This window comes from Rhinichthys klamathensis, unplaced genomic scaffold (genome assembly GCF_029890125.1).
Source record: "Rhinichthys klamathensis goyatoka isolate OS25496 unplaced genomic scaffold, OSU_Roscu_1.1 h1tg000501l_1, whole genome shotgun sequence".
NCBI lineage: Eukaryota > Metazoa > Chordata > Actinopteri > Cypriniformes > Leuciscidae > Rhinichthys > Rhinichthys klamathensis.
In genome coordinates, this window is record NW_026606982.1 from 387,273 (window position 1) to 412,223 (window position 24,951).

Consider the following 24,951-nt stretch of genomic DNA (forward strand, 5'->3'; position numbering starts at 1 on the left):
AGATGCGGCTCGTGACGTCAGGAAGGCTCTCGCGCTCTGGCTCACAATTGGTCCAGGGATGCTGCGCGAGAGCTCTTGTCACCCGAGCAGCCGCGCGCTAGCCAAGACTCTCGCATCTCCTAAACAAAATCTTCTCTTTTACACTCCCAAAACAAACGGACTGACAGCGTCAACAGCAATACACTACTTCCAAAACCAAGCGCCGCTGCGCGGAGACCGGAAAAATACGAGCGACAATGACGGTTTTGTCTTGTTCTGAGCTTGAATCTTGATTTGTTTATCTTTTAGTAGTTTGTCAGCGTGAGGCAATGGTCGCGAGAATCTTTTTGGAGAGGGCGCTGCGCGTGTGTGTGAGGGCTCGTTAAACACACAGACGTCTCAAGTGTCGGGTGCGCGCTAATGAATAGACTTCACTGAATTGATTTTTATATTTAGAGCTTTAATGCGCCTCTTCTCCCAACGGAAACTAGTGGACAGCGCGGCAGAAACGGACGCACGCAGCGACCCTGCAGCATGGCATTTTTATGACATTTAAAGCTCCAGTAAACATACGGACAGCTCGGAGAGGAGACGCTGACTGGATAATAAATAATTGTATGTGCTTTCTAACGATTTTCGTTGTGCTAACGCGGTGTAAACTCCTGCCGGTGACAAAATGATGGCTGGCGGAGCAGTTCAGCAGAACGGGGTCTTATCCAGTCCTCAGCACCTTTCTCAGTCGCCACACATGGACCAGGATCTCTCCGATTCCCGAAAGAGACCCCTGGAAACACCGACCGAGGCGAGCAATACCAAGCGCTCCAACACCGGAGGTAAGATCCGATCGACAGTTCGCGGGTGTTCAGGCAGCACTCGGGCCTGCTGCTCTAAATAAAGTCATGTCAAACGAGCCGCTCAAGTCGCGTGCCTATAGCTCACTTTTACGTTTGTTTGTTTTTCTAAATAACTGCTCTTTTAGTCTACTCTACGGGAGTTCAGATGGTAAGATTAGAGAGAATTGCCCTTATTTTTATTAGTTCGTAAGAGGCTGTTTTGAGCACGTGAAATTAAATACTACAGCAGCGCTACAAATAATTAATAGGCTACTACAATTAAAAGGGGCCTGACCCTGTATGACCCCGTGGTGATGATGTGTGGTGGTGGTCGCCCCTCTGGATCTGATGCTAAATTGAGCATAAAATGAATGAAAGGGGGAGAGAACACATGCTGCTGTAGTTTAATCTCTATTCATGTGCAGTAACAGACTCCAATGGAAACAAAAGATTGAATTCCCCTCTCCCCTTTTTGCATTTTCCCAAAAGAGCATTAGGGTCCATTTTGATTTAGTTTCCTTCAGGTGTTGCTGATCATGTGAATCACTTGTCCGCATAACACAATAATTATTCTTTGTTTTAAAAGCATCTTAGACATAATTTACAAGTATGCTGATGAGTTTCTAGGTTGGATTGTGCTAGTAGATTGAGATAGTGATCCATAGGCTATTTCTTGAGACGGTGGTCTGAGTCATTGCTCTTTAAATAATAGCTGTGAAGGTCACGTGATACAAACAATTATGTTCTAGAGCGCTTCTTTTACTATAAACGTGAGTGTTTGGGCATGTTAGATTGGGAGGAAGCGAAAAGAAACTCTCAGCAACGTTGTGTGTGACTATTAGCCTACATTAACGTGAGTTTTGCGCACGGGGCGGCAGTTCCCGCTGTGGAGACCCGGTGCAGCTGTCCAGCGAGTGTTTTAACTAACATCACCCCGCATTAGGGTCACACACACACACTCACTCACTGACTGCCGCACGCGTTTTTTAGATTATGCACAACTAAGGTTTTCAGTGTTCAGAGCTAATGAAATGAGTATGTAATGAAGGGTTTATAAGTTGAATTCGTTGAGACAGCAACTTCTGAATCTTGTATAGGCTACACACAACTAAACTATACATTAGACCAGCCTTTCTCAAAGTGGGTGCCGCGGCACACTGGGGTGCCCCCTGACTTTGTCAGGGGTGCCGCCAAAAAATTACGTAGGCTAAAAATATATATATATATTTGAATTTACATAAATACATTCTTCTTCTTTTTAAACATATGAACGTATTAATAAAATTGTAAATTCATTTTAGATAAATATATATATATATAAAATTAACCATAAAAATCCGTCTCACAAGACCGAAGCAAGACACACACACAACTTGACGCAAGTGACGCAACCCATAGCAACGCGTTATAGCAACAACACCGACCGCGCGTCACACAGCAACTGCAGGCTCTGACAAACACACATACAAACTATACTATACTTCTGCATAACGTGTCTCTTTTTACAACAAAAATGTGAATTCTGCCGGTATTCAGACAGTCCCATGCATACAGATACAGATCCGGCCTACAATCGCCTACGTAGGCGAAATTTGTTTGACATTTCTAATCGTAAACACAGCCATGTTGAAGCCTGCAGTAATGTTTTTCATTGATGTTATGGCAGTCCACTCTGCTTATTGTTTTTCGAGAATCTTGCACTCCTGTTTGTCATTGTGCACGAAACTTCATGCCAATAAATCATCAGAAATATTGCTGACTTGTGCGCGTCTCAAGCGCGTTCTTTACGCTCGTGCTAATGCCTGTTAGTTGTCCGTGGATTTGCCTATAGACCATTTCAACGGCTATTTGTAGATGTACGGAAGTGACGTGTTTGGCCCTCAGACGTTTCCGGTTAGTTAGAGCGCACATTCGAAACAACGGCGGGAAGCGCTTTATTTACTGTCTATTTACCGCAATTGTGCGATAATTTTCTTATTCATGCGAATAAAACATGTCAAAATTAAAATTAGGAGCATGTTGTTCAGTGGTTGGATGTTCTCTCAGGCCCGGAAATAACTTGCTCTCGGTAATCAAAGCGTTTATATTTTCGAAATTTGCTGCGCCTGGATTGCAGCAGTGAAGCGAGAAGAATGGATACTAAGCAACTAGCAATATACAGTGTACACATTTCGATTCTGGTAAGTAAAATACTTATTTTTTCATTGGATTATTTGTATTTCTCTACTTTAACTGTTTTAAGTGTGATGCAGCATAATTTAAGATAGCACTGTGGGTCCGACCGTAATTGTTTACATATTATGCACCTAGCAATTTGACGCGCGTGTATTGAAAAAAGGCCAAGTTTTTATTTCCTTTTTTCCCTAAATGTTCTGTGGGCTGTAATTAATTAAGTTAGGAGTTAACATTTGTTGTCAAGCTGTCTAGTCAGTTGACAACTGCAGAATGGTGTGTAACAGCTAACTGCAGTAGTTTACAAATGGTAAAGGTAAAAAAAAATTCAGCACTTAGGCTATTAAGCTTGGCTAATGTTAATTCCAACATTTACTGATGTATTACACAATAGCATTGTTTTTTAAATATTGTGCATTAACCAGATTAAGTTAAATAATTGTGTTTCTACTTTTGTCTTCAATAGGAAAGCCATCATCTGTAATTTAAGACGCTTAACACTGCTACAGGGAGACAGCTAATCGTCCTGCAGTGCCAAACCACATGTGACCATACAGTGTGTGCAGAATTATTAGACACGTTGATTTTCTGATCATATTTTTTTTCCCAGACACATTTTACCAATTCCAAACCACATTAATCTTGATAACTACTATTCATTTTGTATTTAATCATATACAAGTGATATAATTGTTTATGAAGGCTGGAAATGAAAACACCTTATATTCAGGTGGATAATAATTGATAATTATTAGGCATGTTTTCTTTTACAGATTAAATAAGCCAAAAAAAGAGATTTAACTCAGACTGAAAAGTCAAAAATCATTAAATGCCCATGAGAAGGATCCAATACTAGGAATTGCAGTTAAGGCATGACCATTGGACAGTGAAATGCTCATTGGGTCAGACGAAAACAGGTGGAGAAGAAAAGACGCATGTTAACTGTAAAACAATTAAGGTGAAGAATTAAGCGTGAAACCATCAGGAACCCTTTAGTCTCCAGCGCCGCCATTTTCCAGAACTGCTACCTACCTGGAGTCTCCAGAAGAGCAAGATATCAGGATCTCAGAGACTTAGGTTAGGTAAAGAATCCTAAAAAATTACCCCCTCTTAATAAGAATCACAAGCTGAAGTTAGTAAAATACATGAAGACTGTTTTTTATGGCTTTATGGACAGACAGATCGAGAGTGACTCCTGAAGGACCAGCACCACATCCTCTTGTACCACTGTTTGAAGAATTCATCTTCCAGAATCTGGCAGTAAGTTTTGGGAGTTAATTTTTAGTCCATCTCCTACCCTGAAGTCCGTTTTGCAGAGATGGACTAAAAATGAACTCCCAAAAGTTACTGTCAGATTCTGGAAGATCATGTATTCTACTACACTTCAGCTTGTGATTTTTTTCAGTGGCGATTTTTGCTTACCTAATTATGAAAACATACCTAATTATGCACACCTGAATATAAGGCGTTTTTCATTTCCAGCCTTCATAAACAATTATATATCACTTGTAAATGATTAAATACAAAATTAAATGAATAGTAGTTATTAAGATTAATGTGGTTTGGAATTGGTAAAATGTGCCTGAAAAAAATATGATCAGAAAATCAACGTGCCTAATAATTCTGCACACACTGTATGAACCCCCAGATGTGTTGGAGTACTTGAGGATTGATATTGACCCCCTTTGTTCAGGGACTCATAACTCCATTTCTGTTTGTAAAAAAAAAAACATTCTGTGAAATGTGTTTTATGTTGTTGTCTCAGTTGTTGAAGCATTTTGTGTTCATACAAGTAAACACACAATAAGAAATTTAGTCAACATTTGAAGTGGACCTAACCCTTTCATCAAAGTTATACATTAGTATTGAACAAAACACGTTCTTGTCTTAGGACAACTTTGATTAACTTTTTTGATCCACTTCAAAAGTTGACTACTACAGGTGAAACTCGAAAAATTAGAATATCGTGCAAAAGTTCATTTATTTCAGTAATTCAACTTAAAAGGTGTCAATAATATTGTGAAAACCTTTTCACAATATTCTAATTTTGAATTCATAAGCTGTAAGCCATAATCATCAAAATTATAACAAAGGCTTGAAATATCTCACTTTGCATGTAATGAGTCTATATAATATATTAGTTTCACCTTTTTTAAGTTGAATTACTGAAATAAATGAACTTTTGCATGATATTCTAATTTTTCGAGTTTCACCTGTATACATACACAGCAAATCTGTATGTGACTACTTGAAAACCATAAAAGAACATAATTACCTTCAAGGACCTGAAAAGTGTATTCTGTGTGTTTTATTCTTAATTGTACAATTATTAATCTGCATGTTTCTCTTAAATGGCTAATACAGGCATTAGAAAATAAAGACAGCCAGCATTAAATTGCATTCACCTTCTATTTATTTGTGACCACATGAATGGCTCAGATAGGACATTTAAACCCTCGCACACCGTTCCACAGCAACAAACTTCACCTAACTAAACACACACCCTTGGAAACGTATGAAATGAGTAATGGCATACAGCGATTAGTTTACTAGCGTACATTTAGCATTGTAATATACATGCATGTTCTGTAAAGCTGCTCTGAAACGATATGTATTTTGAATTGCGCTGTACAAATAAATATGAATATTTGCATAGATATACAGACTGACCCAGCAATGCAAGTGAAATGCCCACTCGTAACTTCGTCGGACAAACCATGATAAGTACGTTTTTGACGCTGTTTGACTTGCTTCATCTGCACCAAACACAAGACAGATGTCATCCACATTGTACGAATAAATGTTCCCAACCTTTCCGCTAAGAAATTAATTGTAAGCATCCAGACTGCGATATGCTTTTATCGCATCTCTCGTGTACACGCAAGCAGCCGCAACACGCAATCAGATGAGCCGTCAGACTATTCAGGTAAAAAGTTTACGCATCAACGTCTTAAAATAAATGATGATTAAAATCATCGGACCTTTTATCAGTTTTTGGAAATACTTTAACTTGCCTTTTGCTAGACTTAAAAAGTACGAGCTTGTTTTCACCTATGGTTTTCACAGATCTGTGGTTCTAAAATGGCGCCACCGGAAATGATTCAGGGCCAGACATGCGCAGTAGCATTCCAACGCGTTTGTTATTGTTTACGTCCTTGAAATGGTCTATATTTGGCGCTGAAAATGGAAACGTCCTTAGACATGGAAAATCGATTTTACAATCGATTCAATGAACGTTTATGTCTCAAAAATCGATCAGGATTTTTTCACAAAAGTGATAGCCCTGTAAAGTTGTTATTATTATTGTTATTTACAGTTCGTATTATGCTCTGTTCATTACTGCTCTGTCTAAATAAACAGGACATTTGCATTTACATTTGGGTTATTTTTTAATTTATATTTTACACTGGGGTGCCTTGAGATTTTATGCACTTTTGAAAGGTGCCCCGACTGAAAAAAGTTTGAGAAAGGCTGCATTAGACAAACGTTATTACCTAACGAATTTGATCATTAGTGCTCGCTATTTGTGTGAATAATTTACACTATTTGATTTTGATTCTGACTTTGCTTAGTGACAATATGCTTCATAGTAATCCAATGGCACAATTAACATTGTATTAGTTTTCACATTTTATTTTATTATTAAACACAATTTGTTATAATCATTATGTTAAATAATGAGTTACTTTAATATACAAATGATTCAAAACTGTTTCTATAATTTCAATACGGACTGTATTGTAATGTGTTATAATCTTCTAAGAGTTCGGTGAAATACAACATAATAAATTGAAGGCTAGCAAGCTGAAGGCCTATTATGCACTGCAAAACACACAAATTAAAAACTTTAATAAAATTGAAATCAAAGTTACAACCTGCATTGAGAAGTTCATTGATTTTTTTTTTTTTTTTTTTTTACTTTAATGATTTTTTTAATTTAACTACAGCTAATGCCGAAAATCAAGCTAAAATTCAGACAACTTTGAGTTTGAAATTGAGTAGAAATGACAGAAAAGGCTGTGGCAAATTAAATAGATACAAAGAAAGAGGGTTTTATAATGATGAACACTTTTGACTAGTGTGTTTGACAGCTTTTATAAACGCATCTCATTAAGCACAGTTTAATGATCCGTCTTTTATTTAGTCAGTAAGTTAGTTATCTCTTTGTTCACTGGCAGTTCAGACCATCTTTAATTCTGTCCACCTGTCTGACTTTGTTAATTAAAACAAAATCCTATCAATGGACGCACCCTTCCCCCTTACATGACCTTTGACCTGAAGAGGGTGACGAAGAGGATGGTCAGTGATTGAGATCTCCTTTATGCCCTCCCTTTTGTAAACAACCATTGATTGCTGATGCTAATTTCACCAGTGCACACACAGCTAGAGTGTGTGTGGCCTCTTACCAGTTGCAATTGAAATGGCATGTTAATGTTGCTAATGGAGGTTTTGGCAGAGCTATTTATGTTGGTGGGTTTTTGTGCAGTTCGGTATTAGATCAAAAGGTGCGAGCGAGAGAGAGTGAGTGAGAGCAAGCCGAGAGAAGGACACAGGTGCCCTTGCAGTGTGTGGTGACGTGAGTTGACTGTGAATTGGGCAGGTGGTGGGGAAAGGAGGGGCGAGAGAGAGAAAGAGAGAGAGAGGGCTCATGTATTCTAGAATGTCCAGTGGATGTGTTGAACGTGATCGGTTTGCCTGAACAGAAGCATCTATACCTCTGCATGCTGCATCCGTGATACCCAGCAGAGCACATCGATATACCTAGTATGGATATGTAGGGAATTTATCAAGCTCAGCTGAAAAAAGCTACCATGCAAATTAAGTATGACCCTGGGACTGAGCTCAGACACCCCCCCACCACCACCCCCCAGGCGCCGTATGTGCGCGCACCTGTACGCTTGCGCTGGTTGGGTATAGCGTCACTGGATTTATAGGCAGTAATTTACTTGGCCGGCCCCTTGGCGCTCTGCGGCAGATCCTTTCTGCCATTTTCAAAAATCTCTCTCTCTCTCTTTCTCGCTGTGTTTCCAACATGGCCGTCCAAGGAGCCCACTGCCTCCCCGCTTTCGCTCTATACCTCCTCTCCGCTCATGCAAGGTCACTCCCTCGCACTTTCTTTTTGTCTTTCTTTTTCGTTTCTTTCTCTCTCTCTGCAACCTCCCTCCATCGTACCTTTTCATATTTCACCCAAACGTGAGCGAGGCGCTACGTCTTTTATAGTGCTGCGTCAAAGTGGTGGTGGTGGGGGGGCGATGGGAAAGAAAGCCTTGGTGTGTGTGTGTGTGTGTGACGCTGGGGAGGGGTGCGGGGTGATTGGACACGCTAGGTGCCTCTCTGTAGAATGCAGCACAGGGCTGGAGCTCTCGCTGAATATGGATGAGAAGGAAAGCAGAGGGTGATGCAGTAGGAAGATTCCCCCCGTCAGTCCGCCTCTGCCTGAACAATACCAAACCTCTCTGCTTCAAACACTCGCTCACACACACATACACACACAGCACACACATACACACAGCACACAGCAATTGCATTGGCATCACACACAATCAGAGAAAGAGAGAGAGGGAAATTGAGGGAAAGAGAGCAAGAGAGAGAGACGGGGGCTGACTGCGGGTATGGAGGGGAGGATGCGCTGACGTTGTCCCCCTCTCGGATACGAACCTGGGGAAAAAGGTTGACTGGCCACATTCCTTGACGGCGGCAGAGCTTCTATGATCAGCCTGCAATCGGGCATCGCTCACAGGTCCAGCCTCTCGGCGTCCATGGCTATCTGAACCCCACCTCCAGCACGCTACAGCAGAATGGGTAAGAAATTCGGTCCCCTTTTGTTGACTTGTTGAATGCGCGTGTGCGGATGAGTTGACCGTTTCGCTTTGCGTCTTTTGTTCTTTCGCCCTTTCTTCTCCCGTCCTTCGTTGGCGTCTCTTCATTCATTCTGTGGGAAGGAGAGGCTTGCTTGTCCTTGCAGTGTGCCTAGGACAGGCCCTCCTTTTCACATGCAGAGTGTGTGTGTGTGTGTGTGTGTGTTGCTTGGGGGTGGGGGGGTTTTAACAATGCAATCCCTCTTGACCCACTCCTTCTGTGTGTTTGCATGACACTCTGTTCACACTCTATGTGCTGTGTGTAATCATAGGTTTGAGCCCGTAACCGTCTGCCTGTGTTAGCGGCTGTGTAAGTATGGCTCACTGGCAAACAGCAGCAACAGATTGTATTATTTACTCAGACACTCACTGCTGAAAACCTGTTACACCAGCTTTCCTTACATCATCACCGCAAGCAGGAGCGCATGGGTGAGGAGCGCTCCCAAAGCGCTCGTCATTCTCAAATCACTGCTGCATGAGAATGTGCTCTAGGTTTTCCTTTTAACAACAGGTAAGCGACAGCAGACCTTCCCATTGGCTCTTTGTGCCTTCAGAATGTCACCTCCAAGTCATCTTGGAAGGGATTGTGAGGCAGTCGCGATGGAGAGAGCGAAGTTTCGTTCCTCGCTGGCCAAGGTCAAACGGTCCACACGCCAACACTGCCGCTCTGTAAAAAACGGCTGCCGGAGGTTCGCTTTTCTGCGATGCTGTGGCGTGCTGGTGCGACATACTTCAATGATTGCGAGAGCTCTGATTGCCCTTTCTATATCCTTTCCGTTCATATGAACGCACTCACTCTTTTCTTATCTCTCCTCCGGCTGCACTCTTCAAAAACCTCCATCATGGATTCCTGAGCGTGTGTCCACTGTGTCCTGTCCTCTTCCTCCGCTCACTGCAAAGTGCCCTCATTAAACAGTCCCTCTAACAGTGTCTGCATTCATTCCATTCACACTCGCACCCTCCCGTTCAACAGACCGGTCATTGATAAGATCGGGATCTGCCTAGCTGAGTGTGTGTGTTTGGTCGGCTGCAGCGAGCATCATGGACTGGAATCCTATCATTACCTGTCAGTCATGTGTGTGTGTGAGTGTGTGTGTGGCAGAGAGCATTGAGTCGGGTGAGGCAATGATGTCATGCATATCCCACTGCGCACCTGGAGCGCTGCAGAGGACAGGTACAGATTGAACCACTCTGCACTGCTCTTTCCAGATCTCAATCGTGTCTACTAGCCCCTCTTGAGGGCCCTACGAAGGGAGCTAGTGTCCTTGTGTGAGCATTTGTGTATGACGTCGTCACAAGATGAAGTATTTGTCGGACGCTGCATGTGTTTTATAGAGAAACCCTGATGCCAGTCCAGTGCAGAGAATTTAAAAAAAATATCTCACCCTCTGACATTTGCACACATTCATTTAACAAATGATGTTTCTCTGGAGTGACTGAGCACAGAGCAAACCCAGTCAGTCAGGGAGAGATAGAGAAAAAAGAGAGGGATGAACAAAAGAATAGCAATGCTGCAGATAACCGCATTTAGATCTGTATAAGTGAGATGTGAATGCAGTTTTTATTTTCCCTTTTCCAGAGTTTCATGCGTTTCTATAGGAATGTGTGGAAATGTGAGTGATTGGGTCGCACTGTGTTTTTCTCGAATTGTCTTTTCAATTTAAATTCTGCTCGGGTATCTTTCTAACTGTGCATGGCACGTTCAACTGCGCTTAAGCGACTTATACTGCATGTGAGCTTTCTTTCTTTCTTTCTTTCTTTCTTTCTTTCTTTCTTTCTTTCTTTCTTTCTTTCTTTCTTTCTTTCTTTCTTTCTTTCTTTCTTTCTTTCTTTCTTTCTTTCTTTCTTTCTTTCTTTCTTTCTTTCTTTCCTTCTTAATGTATTACAACTGAAGCTAATGTTTGCTTTGATCCTGGTGCCATCTACTAACTGGACCTCCCACTCGTGGCTTGATTATATATGCCTCGGCTGACAATTTCATTTCATTGGATTTCCCAGATTCCTAGATTTTCTGGTATTAATGGGATTGTCTGGATAGGACGATTGATCACATATCGACCAGACTGGCCTTCCAGTTGTGAGAGTGTGTGCTGCATTTCTGGAAGAACTGCACACATGCTTCACGCCAGCATTAGTGTACAGGTGACGTTTGGTGTGATTTGGAATGCATCAAGCCTTCCCATAGGAGAGTCAATCAGAGTTGCTTAGAGACCATAATATTTTCACCTTCTCCTTGCTGCCCCTCCCCTCTCCTCTTCCCCTTATCTGTCCTTTCCTTTCCTAGTTGCTTTTTTCCTTTAACACTCCCTGTCTTTTCCTTTCTGTAGAATACTCCTTTCTTTATTCCTAACAAATCTTTTGCATCTGAGCTGATGCTTCCATATCTTTTTTTCATTATTTGCATGTTTTTTTATTTATTGTAAGTGTGTTTGCACTTATTCTGCAGTCTCTCTCTCCCCTTGTATCTCTGACTCTCTCTCTCCTCCTCTCTGCAGTGGTAAAGGGTCAGCTGCTAGAGATTGGGGGCATTTGAGTCTGCGAAATCCATCTTATCTTTCGGATTTACTACAGTCTCTGAAAGACACTGATATAGTACACAAACACAATGTACTTTTGTACCTGCTTCCATTTTGTCACACAATACATTAATAAAATTACCTTTAATGCCATTTCTGCTACAAATCAAAATTGTTTTTAAATTGTTTTAGCTGTGCCAACAATAACATTTAGGAAGGTATATCAAGTATTCAACATTACTTGAGCTATATAATGTCACTGTGATGTCACCTTCTGGTACTTTCCATGCTTTAGCAATGGACTTTGGTCCATATGTTGTGTTTAGGATGTGTAATATTGTGGTGGGAGAGGGAAGCCTTGTCCCCATGGGAACCTCTGAGTGACTTATGCGCTGTTGGCTGGGTTCTTCTGGACAAATCTGAGGATTTAGCATCCATATGCTCCTGCCTGAACAGCCTTCCAGGCAATTACCCACAAGCCCACAGCCTCAGTATAGTGAAGTGCTACTGCCTACACAACACCCGCCACATATTCTCACTTAAACCTCAACTTCTGACTGTGACACAGAACCTCCATGCTGAGGATCTGAGCTGTTTGTCGGCTGGTCGACCCTTTGTGTGTGTGTGTGTGTGTGTGTGTGTGTGTGTGTGTGTGTGTGTGTGTGTGTGTGTGTGAGAGAGAGAGATGGCAAAAAAAAAAAATAGTGAAGGACAGAAAACACAGAGATAGTTTGGTTAAATTTAGACCTACCAACCCAAAGCAGGTCACTTTAGCTCTGCATGGGGAAAAAGTGGGACAGAGGCAGAATCAGTAGGAACTCATCAGGGAGAGAAAGAGAGCGAGGAAAAAGTGAAGAAAGAAATATAAATGGAAAAGGAGGGGAAGTGAACAAAAGAACCAGACGCGTCTCTCTTCATGTTTTGTTTGTATGTTGTTTGAAAAGGAGTCGCCGTAGTGAGGTGCACTCATGTGGTCTCTGGTTGGCTTTATGAGGTTTTCAAACTGTTATATAATCTTACTACAGTTTTAAAGAAATGTGCAACGCATCCCAAAAATACTCTGCATTAACCATGACTACAGATTGCACATAACTAACAACAAAAAGACGTATTATGATATTTTAAACAAAAGTATTATTGTTATTATATAAATTACATATACAGTGATGCTGTTAATTCTTTATCTCTAACTTTGTGTTTGTTTTTTTGTGTGCGTGTGCAGAGGAGGGTGAATATTTCTTGAAGGTGTTGATTCCCAGCTATGCTGCTGGTTCAATCATCGGTAAAGGGGGTCAAACCATCGTCCAGCTTCAGAAAGAGACTGGAGCCACCATCAAACTGTCCAAATCTAAAGACTTCTACCCAGGTATGCATCACATATTTTGTCTGGCTTTAATGATGATCAACATTGCTTATTTCAGAGATAAGCACATATATTTTATTTTATTTTATTAAATACAAAAATTCTCTGTCTATTATTAGATCTGTGTTATAAATCCTCACATTTTATTTACTGTGTAACAGATGGTGGAGTTAATAGTGCCATGCATAACTCTCTTTCAGACTAAACACTCTTGAAAATAAAGATCCTTCAATGTTTTTGCTTCAAACCATTTTTCACTTTATAGGATTTTTAGAGACAGTTTTTGTTTATGATGATGGGTTTCTTCAGTTCAGTATGTTGGTTTCTGTGTTCTTTAAAGCACATGGGTATTTTTTTTAATGAATAAACTGTTCTAAGGTACTTAAAGTTCTTCTATGGCATCAAGCTGTAAAACCATTTTTTTAAATTAATTGGAGGAGTCTTTATTTTTAAGAATGAAGGATAAAAGTTGTGCATTTGTTTAGAATAAACTGATAAAGTTTTTTTTTTCTTAAACTAGCAGATTTTTGCAAGCTAAAATTTCTAGAATTGTAGAAAACAGCAATCTTGGAAGTGTTCTGAATGTTATGCAGAAGGTCTGATGGAGGTAGATTAATGTTTACGAGGACGTTTACAGATGTTGGCCCGTTTGTGTCATTGACTATAGTGTCTTTTCCACTATGTGTCATTAAGAAGCTGCTTTATGTTGTAGCGTGAAAAATAAAAATGGCTGAGAATGACAGTGGAAAATGTGCCCATAGGGAGAGGAAATATGTGAGAAAGTGTGTGTGTGTGTGTGTGTGTGTGTGTGTGTGTGTGTGTCGCAGCTGTGAAGCGTACAGCTGAATATTGTGAACATAATTTGTCTGTGAATAGCTATGTTTTCATTCATTAAACACACTCGTTACAAACTATCCTGAGACCACCTGTTCTGCCTTTCACCCTTCTACTAACACACACAAACACACATTCTCGCTCTCATTTGCCTTCTCACTTGCTTTTGCAGTTTTTTTTATCTTTCAAATTCACCTTTCATCATCCCATCAATTTTAAAATATTTTATAGATTTCAAATAATTTCTTTTCACTGTGTTTATTCTAACTGCACAATGTCGTAGTACCACACAATATGATACAACCACAGTTATTTACCAATCAGCAATGAAGAATGAGAATTACTTTGTTCCAGAGCCATAGAGAGAAAGAGTTGCGACACTCCCATAGACCGCCATAGGAACTTTGGAATGCGGAAGTAACGCGTGTCGTGGAGCGGCCAATAGTTCCAAACACTGATAGTTCCAGCATTGAACCCCATTCATTTTCAGTGCTTCCGAAGTACGCTCGCTGATAAATTAATGAAATTACTGTATTTTTTTTACTTTTACACACATTAGCCGACCTCTCATGAATCTAGTCTGTAGTATATAATATTTTTAATAATATTTTATATGTATGTATATATATATAGCCTATATATAATATTATACATACACACAATTCATTTATTTAAATGGGTTAGGGTTATGCATATATGTGCTTATATGTATTTAGGAACATAGTTAATTCACTCATTAACTATCTCTCCGGTTTAATTTTATGAAGAATATTTTTCGGTTGAATATTTACCGAACATTGCTGTATATAGTCGTTGCTTTCTACGTTATGGGAGCAGTCTATTTTCCTCCTAAATCGTTCATTTGTACATGCACAGCGTAATTATTTATATTTTATGTTGGTTGGAGTTCTGAACGGACTGCAGACCTCTTTGCGTGATCACGAAGGTAAGCTAATGGCTGAATCGGAATTTATAAGCAAGATCACGGGAATCAATAGCCTAATACAGCCCAGTTGTGCTAAAATAAATATCATGAGACGTCCATCATCAGATGAATGACATGGAAAAGTTAAGTTAGAGCCGCTAAAGCCAGTGCTACTACCCATGCGATTGCGAACATGAACACTAAGCTTTTCCCTCCAAAATTATAGCCTAAAACTTGTCACCCTGCCTCTCCAAATGCAAAACTGACATTAACAAAATGCAATAACAGCTCAAAAAGTACTTGGGTGTGTGTTTTATTTTATATCTACCGTTTAATAATGCAATCGCTGCTGTCTGTCCATAGAAGAACATGACAGCCCGCGTATGTTTTGGAACTATTGGGGCTTACATGAACCACGTGACAGCCGTCGCGGCCACATCAAAGCGTGTCGCAACTCTTTCTCTCTATGGCTCTGCTTTGTTCAAATTCATTTCCTGAATTTGAATTTAATCCTAAATTGAAATTGAGGTAGCAAGCTGGATGCAGAATTGAAATTTGAATTTAATGTAAAGATGTCTTAAAGTTTTTTTTTGTTTTTTTAAACTTTTAAATACAAAAAAAAATTTGAAATTTGAAAGTTCATACTACATGGATGGATGGATAGATATTTGATTTCATCTAAATTAATCATTAATAAATTCCTCTTCCTGTAATTCCCATTCAAATTCAAATTCAACTTCCTGTGTGCTGTGACCGATTCAATTCAAATTCCAGTTAATTCATAAAATACTGATTTTTGTCAAACCCTGTGTATAACAAGTAGTGCTGCTCTGGCACAAACACCAGCACATCCTCAATCATTCTGGTCTCTGATATAATAGCAGCTTCTCTTCCAAACCTCATTTATCTTATGAGACGTTGAAAGGGAAACATTTAAACTCTCTCTGGCTCGCAAGAGAGCTATAAAAAGAATTCACCTACAGCTGAGCGGTTTCACTCCAGCCAGCAGTGCTTTAACACACACCGTAGTCTGTCACATGTACTGTAAATTACAATTCAGTCTTTTCTTAAAACTGTTTTAAACGCAGATTCTTACCACAAACCACACCTCCTCAAAGAGGGCAGGACTGAAATGAACACTGCACACACACTAGTGTGTGCTTTATTCAAGCATGATTTATTTGTAAGACTTCAACATCTTGAAGCGCGAATGTTGAAACTGGTTGTTTGTTTGTGTGTGTGTTGTGCTGTGCTGTTCTTCAGATACGAATAAGTGTGTGATACTCAATCTAGTGGTAAAAAAAAACACAACAGAGGAACAAACACAATGTTGGAGCTCTCTCTCTCTCTCTCTCTCTCTCTCACTCTCACTCTCTCACTCACTCACTCACTCACTCACTCACTCACTCACTCACTCACTCACTCACTCACTCACTCACTCACTCACTCACTCACTCACTCACTCACTCACACTCACACTCACACTCACACTCACACACACACACACACTCACACACTCACTCACACACACACACACACACACACACACACACACGCACACGCAAGGCAATATCTCTGCACTGTTGCCCAGAAACAAACACACGATACCAACAACCTACATGCCCCCGCTTCCCACATCTCTCTCCCTCCAAAAAAAAATAGAAGATGATCATGACAGTATATTTAGGACATTGAATTATACTTTCCACCACAATACTGAACAAATCCAAACTTGAATTCAGGTTGACACAATACGCAGATGATTGTGTAACAATAATTCATTGTAGACTTCATCTCTCTGGTCATGGTGAACAGGGTCCAGTCCAATGTGAGCTCTTTGGTTTCTCACAGTTACAACAGTATTTCAGACAGTCCATGCACTTCAGGGCAGTGAGATGCCAGAGATTAGGAGATTGTATGTGTGTCCCAGACATTTGTGTGGGGTGTCCCAGAGGAGTGATGTGGTTAGAGAGGACAGGTTCAGAATTGAATGCATTCTGAATGAATTACATCATGTAGCCATAAGTTCATCTGTCTTTTCCCCCTGTGTTACAACAGCCCTTTTCATTCTTTCTGATAATGCATTTATACTGAAAGGAGAAACTGCTTCTTTGAAAATGTAATGTGTGTTTGGTGAAGCTTTCAACTTCAGGGTCATTGGTTAAGCTCCCAGGAAATTCATGAACTGATCAAATGTACACCTTGGCTAAAATGCAGTGTAAGTTGCTTTGGATAAAAGTGTCTGTTAAATGCATACATTTAATTTAAACACATTTAATTTAAACACAGTACAATATCACAGTACAGTAACTACTGTATTTGTATTTACTTGATTGATGTTAAGCTTTTCTAACAAATCTTTGTACTGTATTGATATGTCCAGATTTGATGCACTATCGTTCAAAAATTTGGTGTCAGTAAGTTTTAAAAAAAAGAAATGAATACTTAAATAGATCAAAAGTGAAAAAACATTTATAATGTTACAAAAGATTTGTTTCAAACAAATGCTTTTCTTTTGAAGTTTTTATTCATCAAAGAATCCCCCAAAAATTCACAACTGTTTTCAACATGGATAATAATTGGAAATGTTTCTTGAGCAGCAAATCACCATATTAGAATGATTTCTGAAGGATCATGTCACACTGAAGACTGGAGTAATGATGCTGAAAAATCAGCTTTGCATCACAGGAATAAATTACATTTTAAAATATATAAGAATAGAAAACAGTTATTTAAAGGGACAATGTGTAGGAATTTCTCCCATCTAGCGGCGAAAATGTATTTTGCATTCAAACGAATTGTGCTCTCCAGCGCCTCGCTTTTTCAAATGCGCGTTGCATCTACGGTAGCCATTATGTACCAAAAAGCTATGACAGGATGTCTTCTAATAGCACTTCGTCGAGTGTTCCTTCGGGTGAACAGGTTTGTTATTTCAAACAAACAGCAACTTAACACAACAAACAAACGAATGTTACAGTATGAATTACTGACTGTGAAAAACATGAACTATTGTAATAAGTAGTTATGCCTTCTTTATTCGTTATATTTTCTGAAGTACGTGCATTGTTAGATATCATCATCAACTTTTAACTATAAATGTTCATCTGTCTATAAAATAAAGTACACAACCAAACAATGAAAAAAAGCTTGTAATTAAGACTGTAACATTGACTTACCTGTCGAGAAAAAAGCAGGTAACTTCAGCGTCTCTTTTGAAATCTTTCTCCTGCATTAGCTCTATCCACCTGGAAAAAGCTATCCCGACATTAACTCGTGTTTTTTGTAATCTCCGGTCACGTTTCCTTTTACGATCTATTTTGGACTTTTCTGGCAACGAGGATTTGCAATGCAGCCTTTAAACTTGCCGGGGCAGTGACAAGCGCCTCTCACTGCTCTTGTCCTCCGCTTCTGCTGCTTTCAGTTACGTGACGCTGGCTCTGAACGAAAACACGCTGTGGAAACGCGTTGGCCTTGTACTTTTTGTCCCTCTCTGCTATTATAGTTTTTCAAGATGGCGGAACTACATGGAAGCCTCCGTGGACCTACCCGTCCCATGTATATAAATATAATAAATTCTTCGTTTACGAGGATAAGTCAAATAATTGGCAGAGGTATTTTTACACCATTGAGGACATATTTATGAATAAAAATATTGATTTTAAATAATAAAATACATAAAAAAGTACACACTGTCCCTTTAAATTATAACAATATTTCACAATGTTATTTCACAATACTGTTTTACTATAAATGCAGCCTTGGTGTGCATAAGAAGTTCTTTTCAAAAACATTAGAAAATCTTACCAACCCCAATTTTTTAATGGTAGTGTACTATGCATACATAATTTCTAGGGCTGGATAAAAATATGTATTTCTCGATTTTAATTGATTCTCATTTTTTATGAACCGATATCAATTCTTAAATCCCAAGAATAAATCTTTTAGTCTATGCTGTTTTCAGTTGATGAACTTTGTAACGTTGCCTCCCATCCAATAAATTGAAATAGCGTTGTGCTTTGTTACTTTTGATATAAAACAAAGTTTCAGATTTCAAAATCTGTCCATGTTATTGTGAAATTCAAACAATAAATACCATTTTGGTGCACTTTAATGTGGCATGACAGATTGCTGTTGCCGCCTCAGATCAAGCGGCACAAGAACTGATAATCTCTTCCTCTTTACTAGTAGTTACAGCAGCAAATAAACATTGATTGAACATCAAAAGTTAATTTGGAAATATAAAGGACAACTTACCAAAATCCGTATCATGTCTAAAGGTAATCGCTCAATCAGTGTTTTAGCCGTAGAAAGACGCCAATGGAATTAATATGTAATATAGTGCATATATTAAGCAAAATGCTCATCTCTAGAGTTAATTTTTCTAGCTGACCAATAAGTTTATACAGAAAATGGATTTTCTGAGGTGTATATATCCTGTGTATATATATATATATATATATATATATATATATATATATATACAAATAGTCAACATTTGAAGTGGATCAAAACCTTTCATCAAAGTTATACATTAATTTGTCTTAGGACAACTTTGATTCACTTTTTTGATCCACTTCAAATGTTGACTACTGTGTATATATATATTATTTATTTGTAATATTTTTTTTTTACTGTTCCTCAAAATATATATAAAAAATTGCTTTTAAAAACACAAGCAAATTTATTTCACAAAAATGGTTGACAAACTAACACTACCCCCGTTTCTATTACCCTTCAAATTGCGCACATTGAAATTGCGAATTGAAAATATGCCCAATGGAAACCCAATGGATTTCGCATAAACTCCCATATATCGCAAAAAAGTTTTTACGTTCGCATGAGGTGGTTCTTCAGACAATTCGAAAAAGGAATGTTTTGCAAAACTGCAATGGAAACAGTTTTTTCGCATTTACAGGTCACCTGGCGTACGTAAAAGTCGATCATTCTTTAAAGAAGGCGCGGCATGTTTGGAAAGAAGACCAAACAGAGTTCTTTATTTAGCTCATAAAAGACAAAAGTATTATGGGAATACTAGATTCTAAACAACAAAGAAATGCCACAATTTATCAAGACCTTGAAGCAGATAGGAGGGATAATCATCTACGTGCCGCTCCCATAAGGGGCTTTCCTTTCCTTGTGTTATCCAAGGTGTGCTTGGATAACACACCTACGTCTCCTCTGATTAAAAAATAATGGCTAGTGCAGTGGCTGTGTTATATACGCTTACCAACATCCGTTGCCAGGATTTTTGGAATGACTTATCGCAAGAGGAAAAATTACGTTGTGGAAACGCTGTCATTTCACAATAGTTTTTTATCGACATTTAGAAAATATCGCAAAAGTTTTGCACAAATCTGTAATGGAAATGCAGTTACTGATGAATAAACAGCATAAGGTAAGGCTATTAAATAGAAGTCCCTAACTAGTTTTTGATAAAACAATAAAGTAATTTGGTATGAGTCACAGTCATTAAAAAATATAGAAAATAACAGTGAAAAAAGGGGTATTTTGGAAACTACCGTTACTATGGTAAATACAAAATACTGTAACCTGGTGGAAAAAAAAGCTAAGTATACTTGCAGCCAGACTAATTATCAGTAGCCTATACTTCAAGTGTGTTAATGATTAGTTCACTTGAAGTATGCTATTTTGAAACAACTAATTTTGTACTAAGTATATTTTAGTTGTAATTAAATTGTAGTAAAGCATAACTTTAAGTGTATTTAGTGTACTTTTGTGTACTAAATTGGACCAACTTCAAGTATACTTTAATATGCCTGTGTAGGGAGTAATTACATGCTTGATTAGTGATATTAAAGTTTACTTTATTTGTGTTACAAGTCAAGTACATTACAAATTCATTACGAGTGTCTTGGAAAAATACTAGCAATATACCATAAGTGTATTTATATATATTTTTAAAATGTATATCTTTGCCGTTTTCGCCTTTTATTAGGATAGGACAGTAGCTAGACAGGAATTGAGGTGAGAGAGAGGATCGGGAAAGGTCCACGAGCTCGTGTCTCCCGAAGCACATGTTGGCGCACTTGCCCGGGAGGCTATCGTGGTGTGATATATTTGAGTAAAAATGATAGGCCCATTTATACCTTTGGCTTATTCCAAATACTGGCGCGATGCGACAAAGTTGAGATCTGTTTAACTTTATGCAAATGAAGAGTGACTTTTGGGAGCGACAACCAATAGGAGTGAAGTCAGTGGAGCGCGTCACTCTTCAGTGCTGAGTCTGACCGAGGCAAGTTGAACGAAAAGCTCATTTTAGCAGTCAGAAACTGTCCTATAATTTATGATATATCTCCGTGTACATACAGTGGTATTCACCGTACTGACTCCGTGCCTGAATGGTTTCGGGAACCCAGATAGACCAGTATTTGCCCGTTTGCTGCAGTTAAATAGCCGTGATGGCAAAGAGCACTCACTGTTTCTCGTTCATCTTTAATATTATGCATTTTATGTACTGATTCCATTTATATTTAGACTTTTCTTTCCAAAATGTTTGTTTGTAGCGGCAAGAAAACGTATTTGTTGTCTAACATAGAGTAACATCCGTGAATGTCACTCACAAACATTACTAGGCAACCAGTAGTGGGAACGCCCTCCAGCGCAGCCACTGGCGACCTGCAGCGACAAAGTCGCTTGTAGTTTGAACAGGGCTTAACACACAACATTACGTAATTTATTGTTACGTTTTGGTAACATCATGACCAGTGTAATGCATTACAGGTAATGAGAGTTCTGTAATCAGATTACTTTTTCAAGTAACTAGTAAAGTAATGCATTACCGGTACTTTAAAATTTACAACAAAATATTATTATTATTATTATTATTTTTTTATTAGTTACATAAGTTACTTTGTTTTCCCATTTATTGACTGACACCTCTCTTGTCCTCATGTTGAGAGAAATCGTGAGTAAGTGCAGATGCGTTGTGTGCACTGGGTAAACATGAGGCTTACTGTATATTTAGACTAAATGTGTAATAGTACATTTCTTCACGGCGAACACAGTAATAATGTCTGACAGGACAGGACAGTTTGTTTTTCTGAGGTGAGAGACTTTATTTTATAGCAAGATGAAAATAATGTTAGAATAATGACACTGACATATAGCCTGACAACATCTCATCTGACAACAGATACTGAATCAGGACAACGCGTTTTTCTTTGGCACTTAAACTGTGTCTGACAGAAGAGTCAACAGTTTTCAAGCACATCTTTCAAAATAAAAGTCTTGCTTCAGAAAAACATTTAGAATTGTTTTTTTTTATTTTCTGGTTGTTGTTGTTTCTTTCTCTACACACTCCACGACCCACCGAAAATAGTCTTGCGACCCACTTTTGGGTTGCGACCGACCAGTTGAGAAACACTGGTTTATAGCATTAGATGAGATTTATTTCCCTTGGGAACATTTGCCAGGTACTGTATCTGATATGAATCAAAATCAAATTGAACTGCAAGCTTGTGAATCGAAATCAAATCGTGAAATTTAGATCAATACCCAGCCCTAATACTTTGATTTTACATGTGTATTTTGTCTATATGCTAACATTGTGTTTATTTTTGTGTGTGTGTGTGTGTGTGCGTGATCAGGTACAACAGAGCGTGTTTGTTTGATTCAGGGTACAGTGGAAGCTCTGAATGGAGTACATAACTTCATCGCTGAAAAAGTTCGTGAGATGCCTCAGAGCAGTCAGAAGACCGAACCTGTCAGCATTCTCCAGCCACAGACTACTGTTAACCCTGACCGTGTTAAACAGGTTAGTTTGGGAGGTTGCTTTACTACTACACCACACCAATCCACGCCGAAGTTCCTTGTTATTAAATGGGTGATGAAGAGTTGAACATATCAGACTTTGTAGTTTAGGAATTAAACATGCACATCAGTTATTCCCCTGAACCATAGCTTAGTTCATAATATTTGTAATATTGTGATTATTTTGCTAATAGAATGACAGCAAAGACAGTGAGTACTTTTTACATGTGCAGTTATAATTAGTCAAGCAGTTTGGATGTGTACAAGAGCGTTTACATGACATTTTAAAAAGGTGAATTATTAGTCTAACTGAAATCAATTTCTAAGGTGCCTGCAAATGTACTTACTGTCAGCTATCTGACAGTGATAAGCAACAATGAAGACCAATGAAGACTGGAAAATATACCAGCCCAGAGGAGGCAGAGGGCAGGGTAGGCTGGTGGTTGTTCCCCAGGGAAAGAGTGGCTAAGAGGGGCAGCAAAGTGTGAGAGCAGTGGGTTATTTTTACCTGCTTGATCTTTGCAGAATGAGAAACAGAGAGGGAGTGAGAGCGAGCAGCTGCAATGTAAGACCGGGGATCAACAAATGGCTGAAATAAGCACTGACTTATAAGCCAGACCTTACACAGTCACACACACATACACACACTATTATACACCCTTAAACATATACAAGCACACAGGGTTAGATATTGTAAATGCAACTCTCTGTAATATATTGCGAACATTTTTTACTGTGTAAGTGTGGACAGAAAACAAACATATAACCAGCACAGATGCATTTGAGTTTATTGCAGCATCTATTTTTGGGGCTGTATGCAGTCTCATGCATGTAATTCTGTTCCTCAATCAAAGTGACACTTCCCCTCCTCCACAGGCTAAACTGATCGTGCCCAACAGCACAGCAGGACTCATCATCGGTAAGGGTGGGGCAACAGTTAAGGCTGTGATGGAGCAGTCAGGAGCCTGGGTACAGCTTTCTCAGAAGCCTGAGGGCATCAATCTGCAGGAGCGCGTTGTGACAGTGAGTGGGGAGCCAGAGCAGAACCGCAAAGCAGTGGAGATCATTGTCCAGAAGATCCAGGAGGACCCACAGAGCAGCAGTTGTCTGAATATCAGTTACTCCAACATCACCGGCCCCGTGGCCAACTCCAACCCGACAGGATCCCCCTTTGCCAACTCTACAGAGGTGTTACCCAACGCCGCCGCAGCAGCTACAGCCTCCACACTCCTTGGCCAGGCGGGTCTTGCAGGCATGGGTGGGTTCCCTACGGCTATGTCAAGTCTTTCCGGTAATGATCTGCTTGCCATTACGTCTGCCCTGAACACTCTGGCCAGTTACGGCTACAATACCAATACACTGGGGCTTGGCCTTAACCCGGCCGCCGCATCTGGGGTGCTCGCTGCCGTTGCGGCTAGTGCCAATCCAGCGGCTGCCGCTGCCGCCAATCTGCTTGCTACATATGCCAGCGAGGCCTCTGGAGGGGGTGGTCACCCTGTCGGACCTAGTTTAGGAGGCTTCACGCTGGGGTCTCTAGCGGCCGCCACAGGGGCTTCTAATGGGTACCTGAATCCCTCATCACCGCTGGTGGCATCATCTCTGCTGGGCACAGAGAAGCTGGCAGAAGGTGGAAAAGAGGTGGTGGAGATCGCTGTGCCCGAGAACTTGGTTGGTGCCATCTTGGGAAAAGGCGGCAAGACTTTGGTGGAGTATCAGGAGCTGACGGGGGCACGAATTCAGATCTCCAAAAAGGGAGAGTTCATTCCAGGCACACGAAATCGCAAGGTGACCATTACGGGGTCTCCGGCAGCGACACAGGCCGCCCAGTATCTCATCAGCCAGCGAATTACGTACGAGCAAGGCGTCCGTGCCACCAACCCTCAGAAGGTGGGCTAGGGATGGACAGGAGTGGGGAGGGGAACGACGAAAGCGAAGGAAACCAGAGAGAATTGATAGATGACTGAATGAATGAAATCGATGGTCGAACGGGATGAGTAGGAGCAAGAAACGTGTCCAAATATTTAAACACAAAATAAGGACAATTACAAAACAAATGAAAAAAAGATCTGATGGAACTGTGGATAGATTATCTGTTTGGGAAGAGATATTTTGTGATTGAAATTCTGCTGTATTTTTAAAGTTGTTACGTTGTGTAGGTCAGAGTAATGTGCCCTGGGGCACTCAGAGGAGAAGGAGCTCAAACCTCACTTCCTCTCTCTTAGCCAGGGTCTTTTGAATTCTATGTTCTGTTTTTGGCTTTCATTGCTAAACCCTCACAGTTTAGTTCATACCTGATCCACACCCTGAGAAAGGAGAATTGGAGTTTGAAGCGGTCCCCCTTTTGATATCAGTAAATTCAGTCTCCATAAGTGTAGGCCTGAAATGAAAACAAAGATACCTGTGAACCATTTCCATAGGTACTCTTGCCCCCCCCCCCCCCCCCCCCCCTTATTGTTTTCAATTGAGACTTAATCCAAAACACTTGCTGAAAGCTTTTGATCTGCATTGCATTACTAATATCTCTGTGATTATTCTCCATTATGGTCAGTTCACACTCAGTCTCTTTTAGATTTACTCAAACCTGTGATTCCAGGTTGACCTGAATGTATAGACTTCCTGATATTGTTGGCGTTTTTTATATGTAAATAGAGTATCAAATTGAGATGCTGTCAAAAGTAGATAGCTAATCTTCAGCCACAGA

The 24,951-nt window shown here is 39.8% G+C and overlaps 1 protein-coding gene across 2 annotated transcripts; it reads left to right on the plus strand.

Annotated features, from left to right (window-relative positions):
• The first annotated feature begins 249 nt into the window (after positions 1 to 249).
• nova1 (NOVA alternative splicing regulator 1) lies at positions 250 to 24,680 on the plus strand. 2 transcript variants are annotated; one of them, XM_056237796.1, is made up of 4 exons: positions 250 to 812; positions 12,581 to 12,724; positions 22,088 to 22,254; positions 23,127 to 24,680. In XM_056237796.1, the coding sequence occupies exons 1-4, from the start codon at positions 656 to 658 to the stop codon at positions 24,144 to 24,146; spliced, it is 1,488 nt and encodes a 495-aa protein (XP_056093771.1). In that variant the 5' UTR covers positions 250 to 655; the 3' UTR covers positions 24,147 to 24,680. The 2 variants fall into 2 exon arrangements, with proteins under 2 accessions (XP_056093771.1, XP_056093772.1); XM_056237797.1 differs by lacking the exon at positions 250 to 812 and adding an exon at positions 8,478 to 8,786.
• Positions 24,681 to 24,951: the final 271 nt, after the last annotated feature.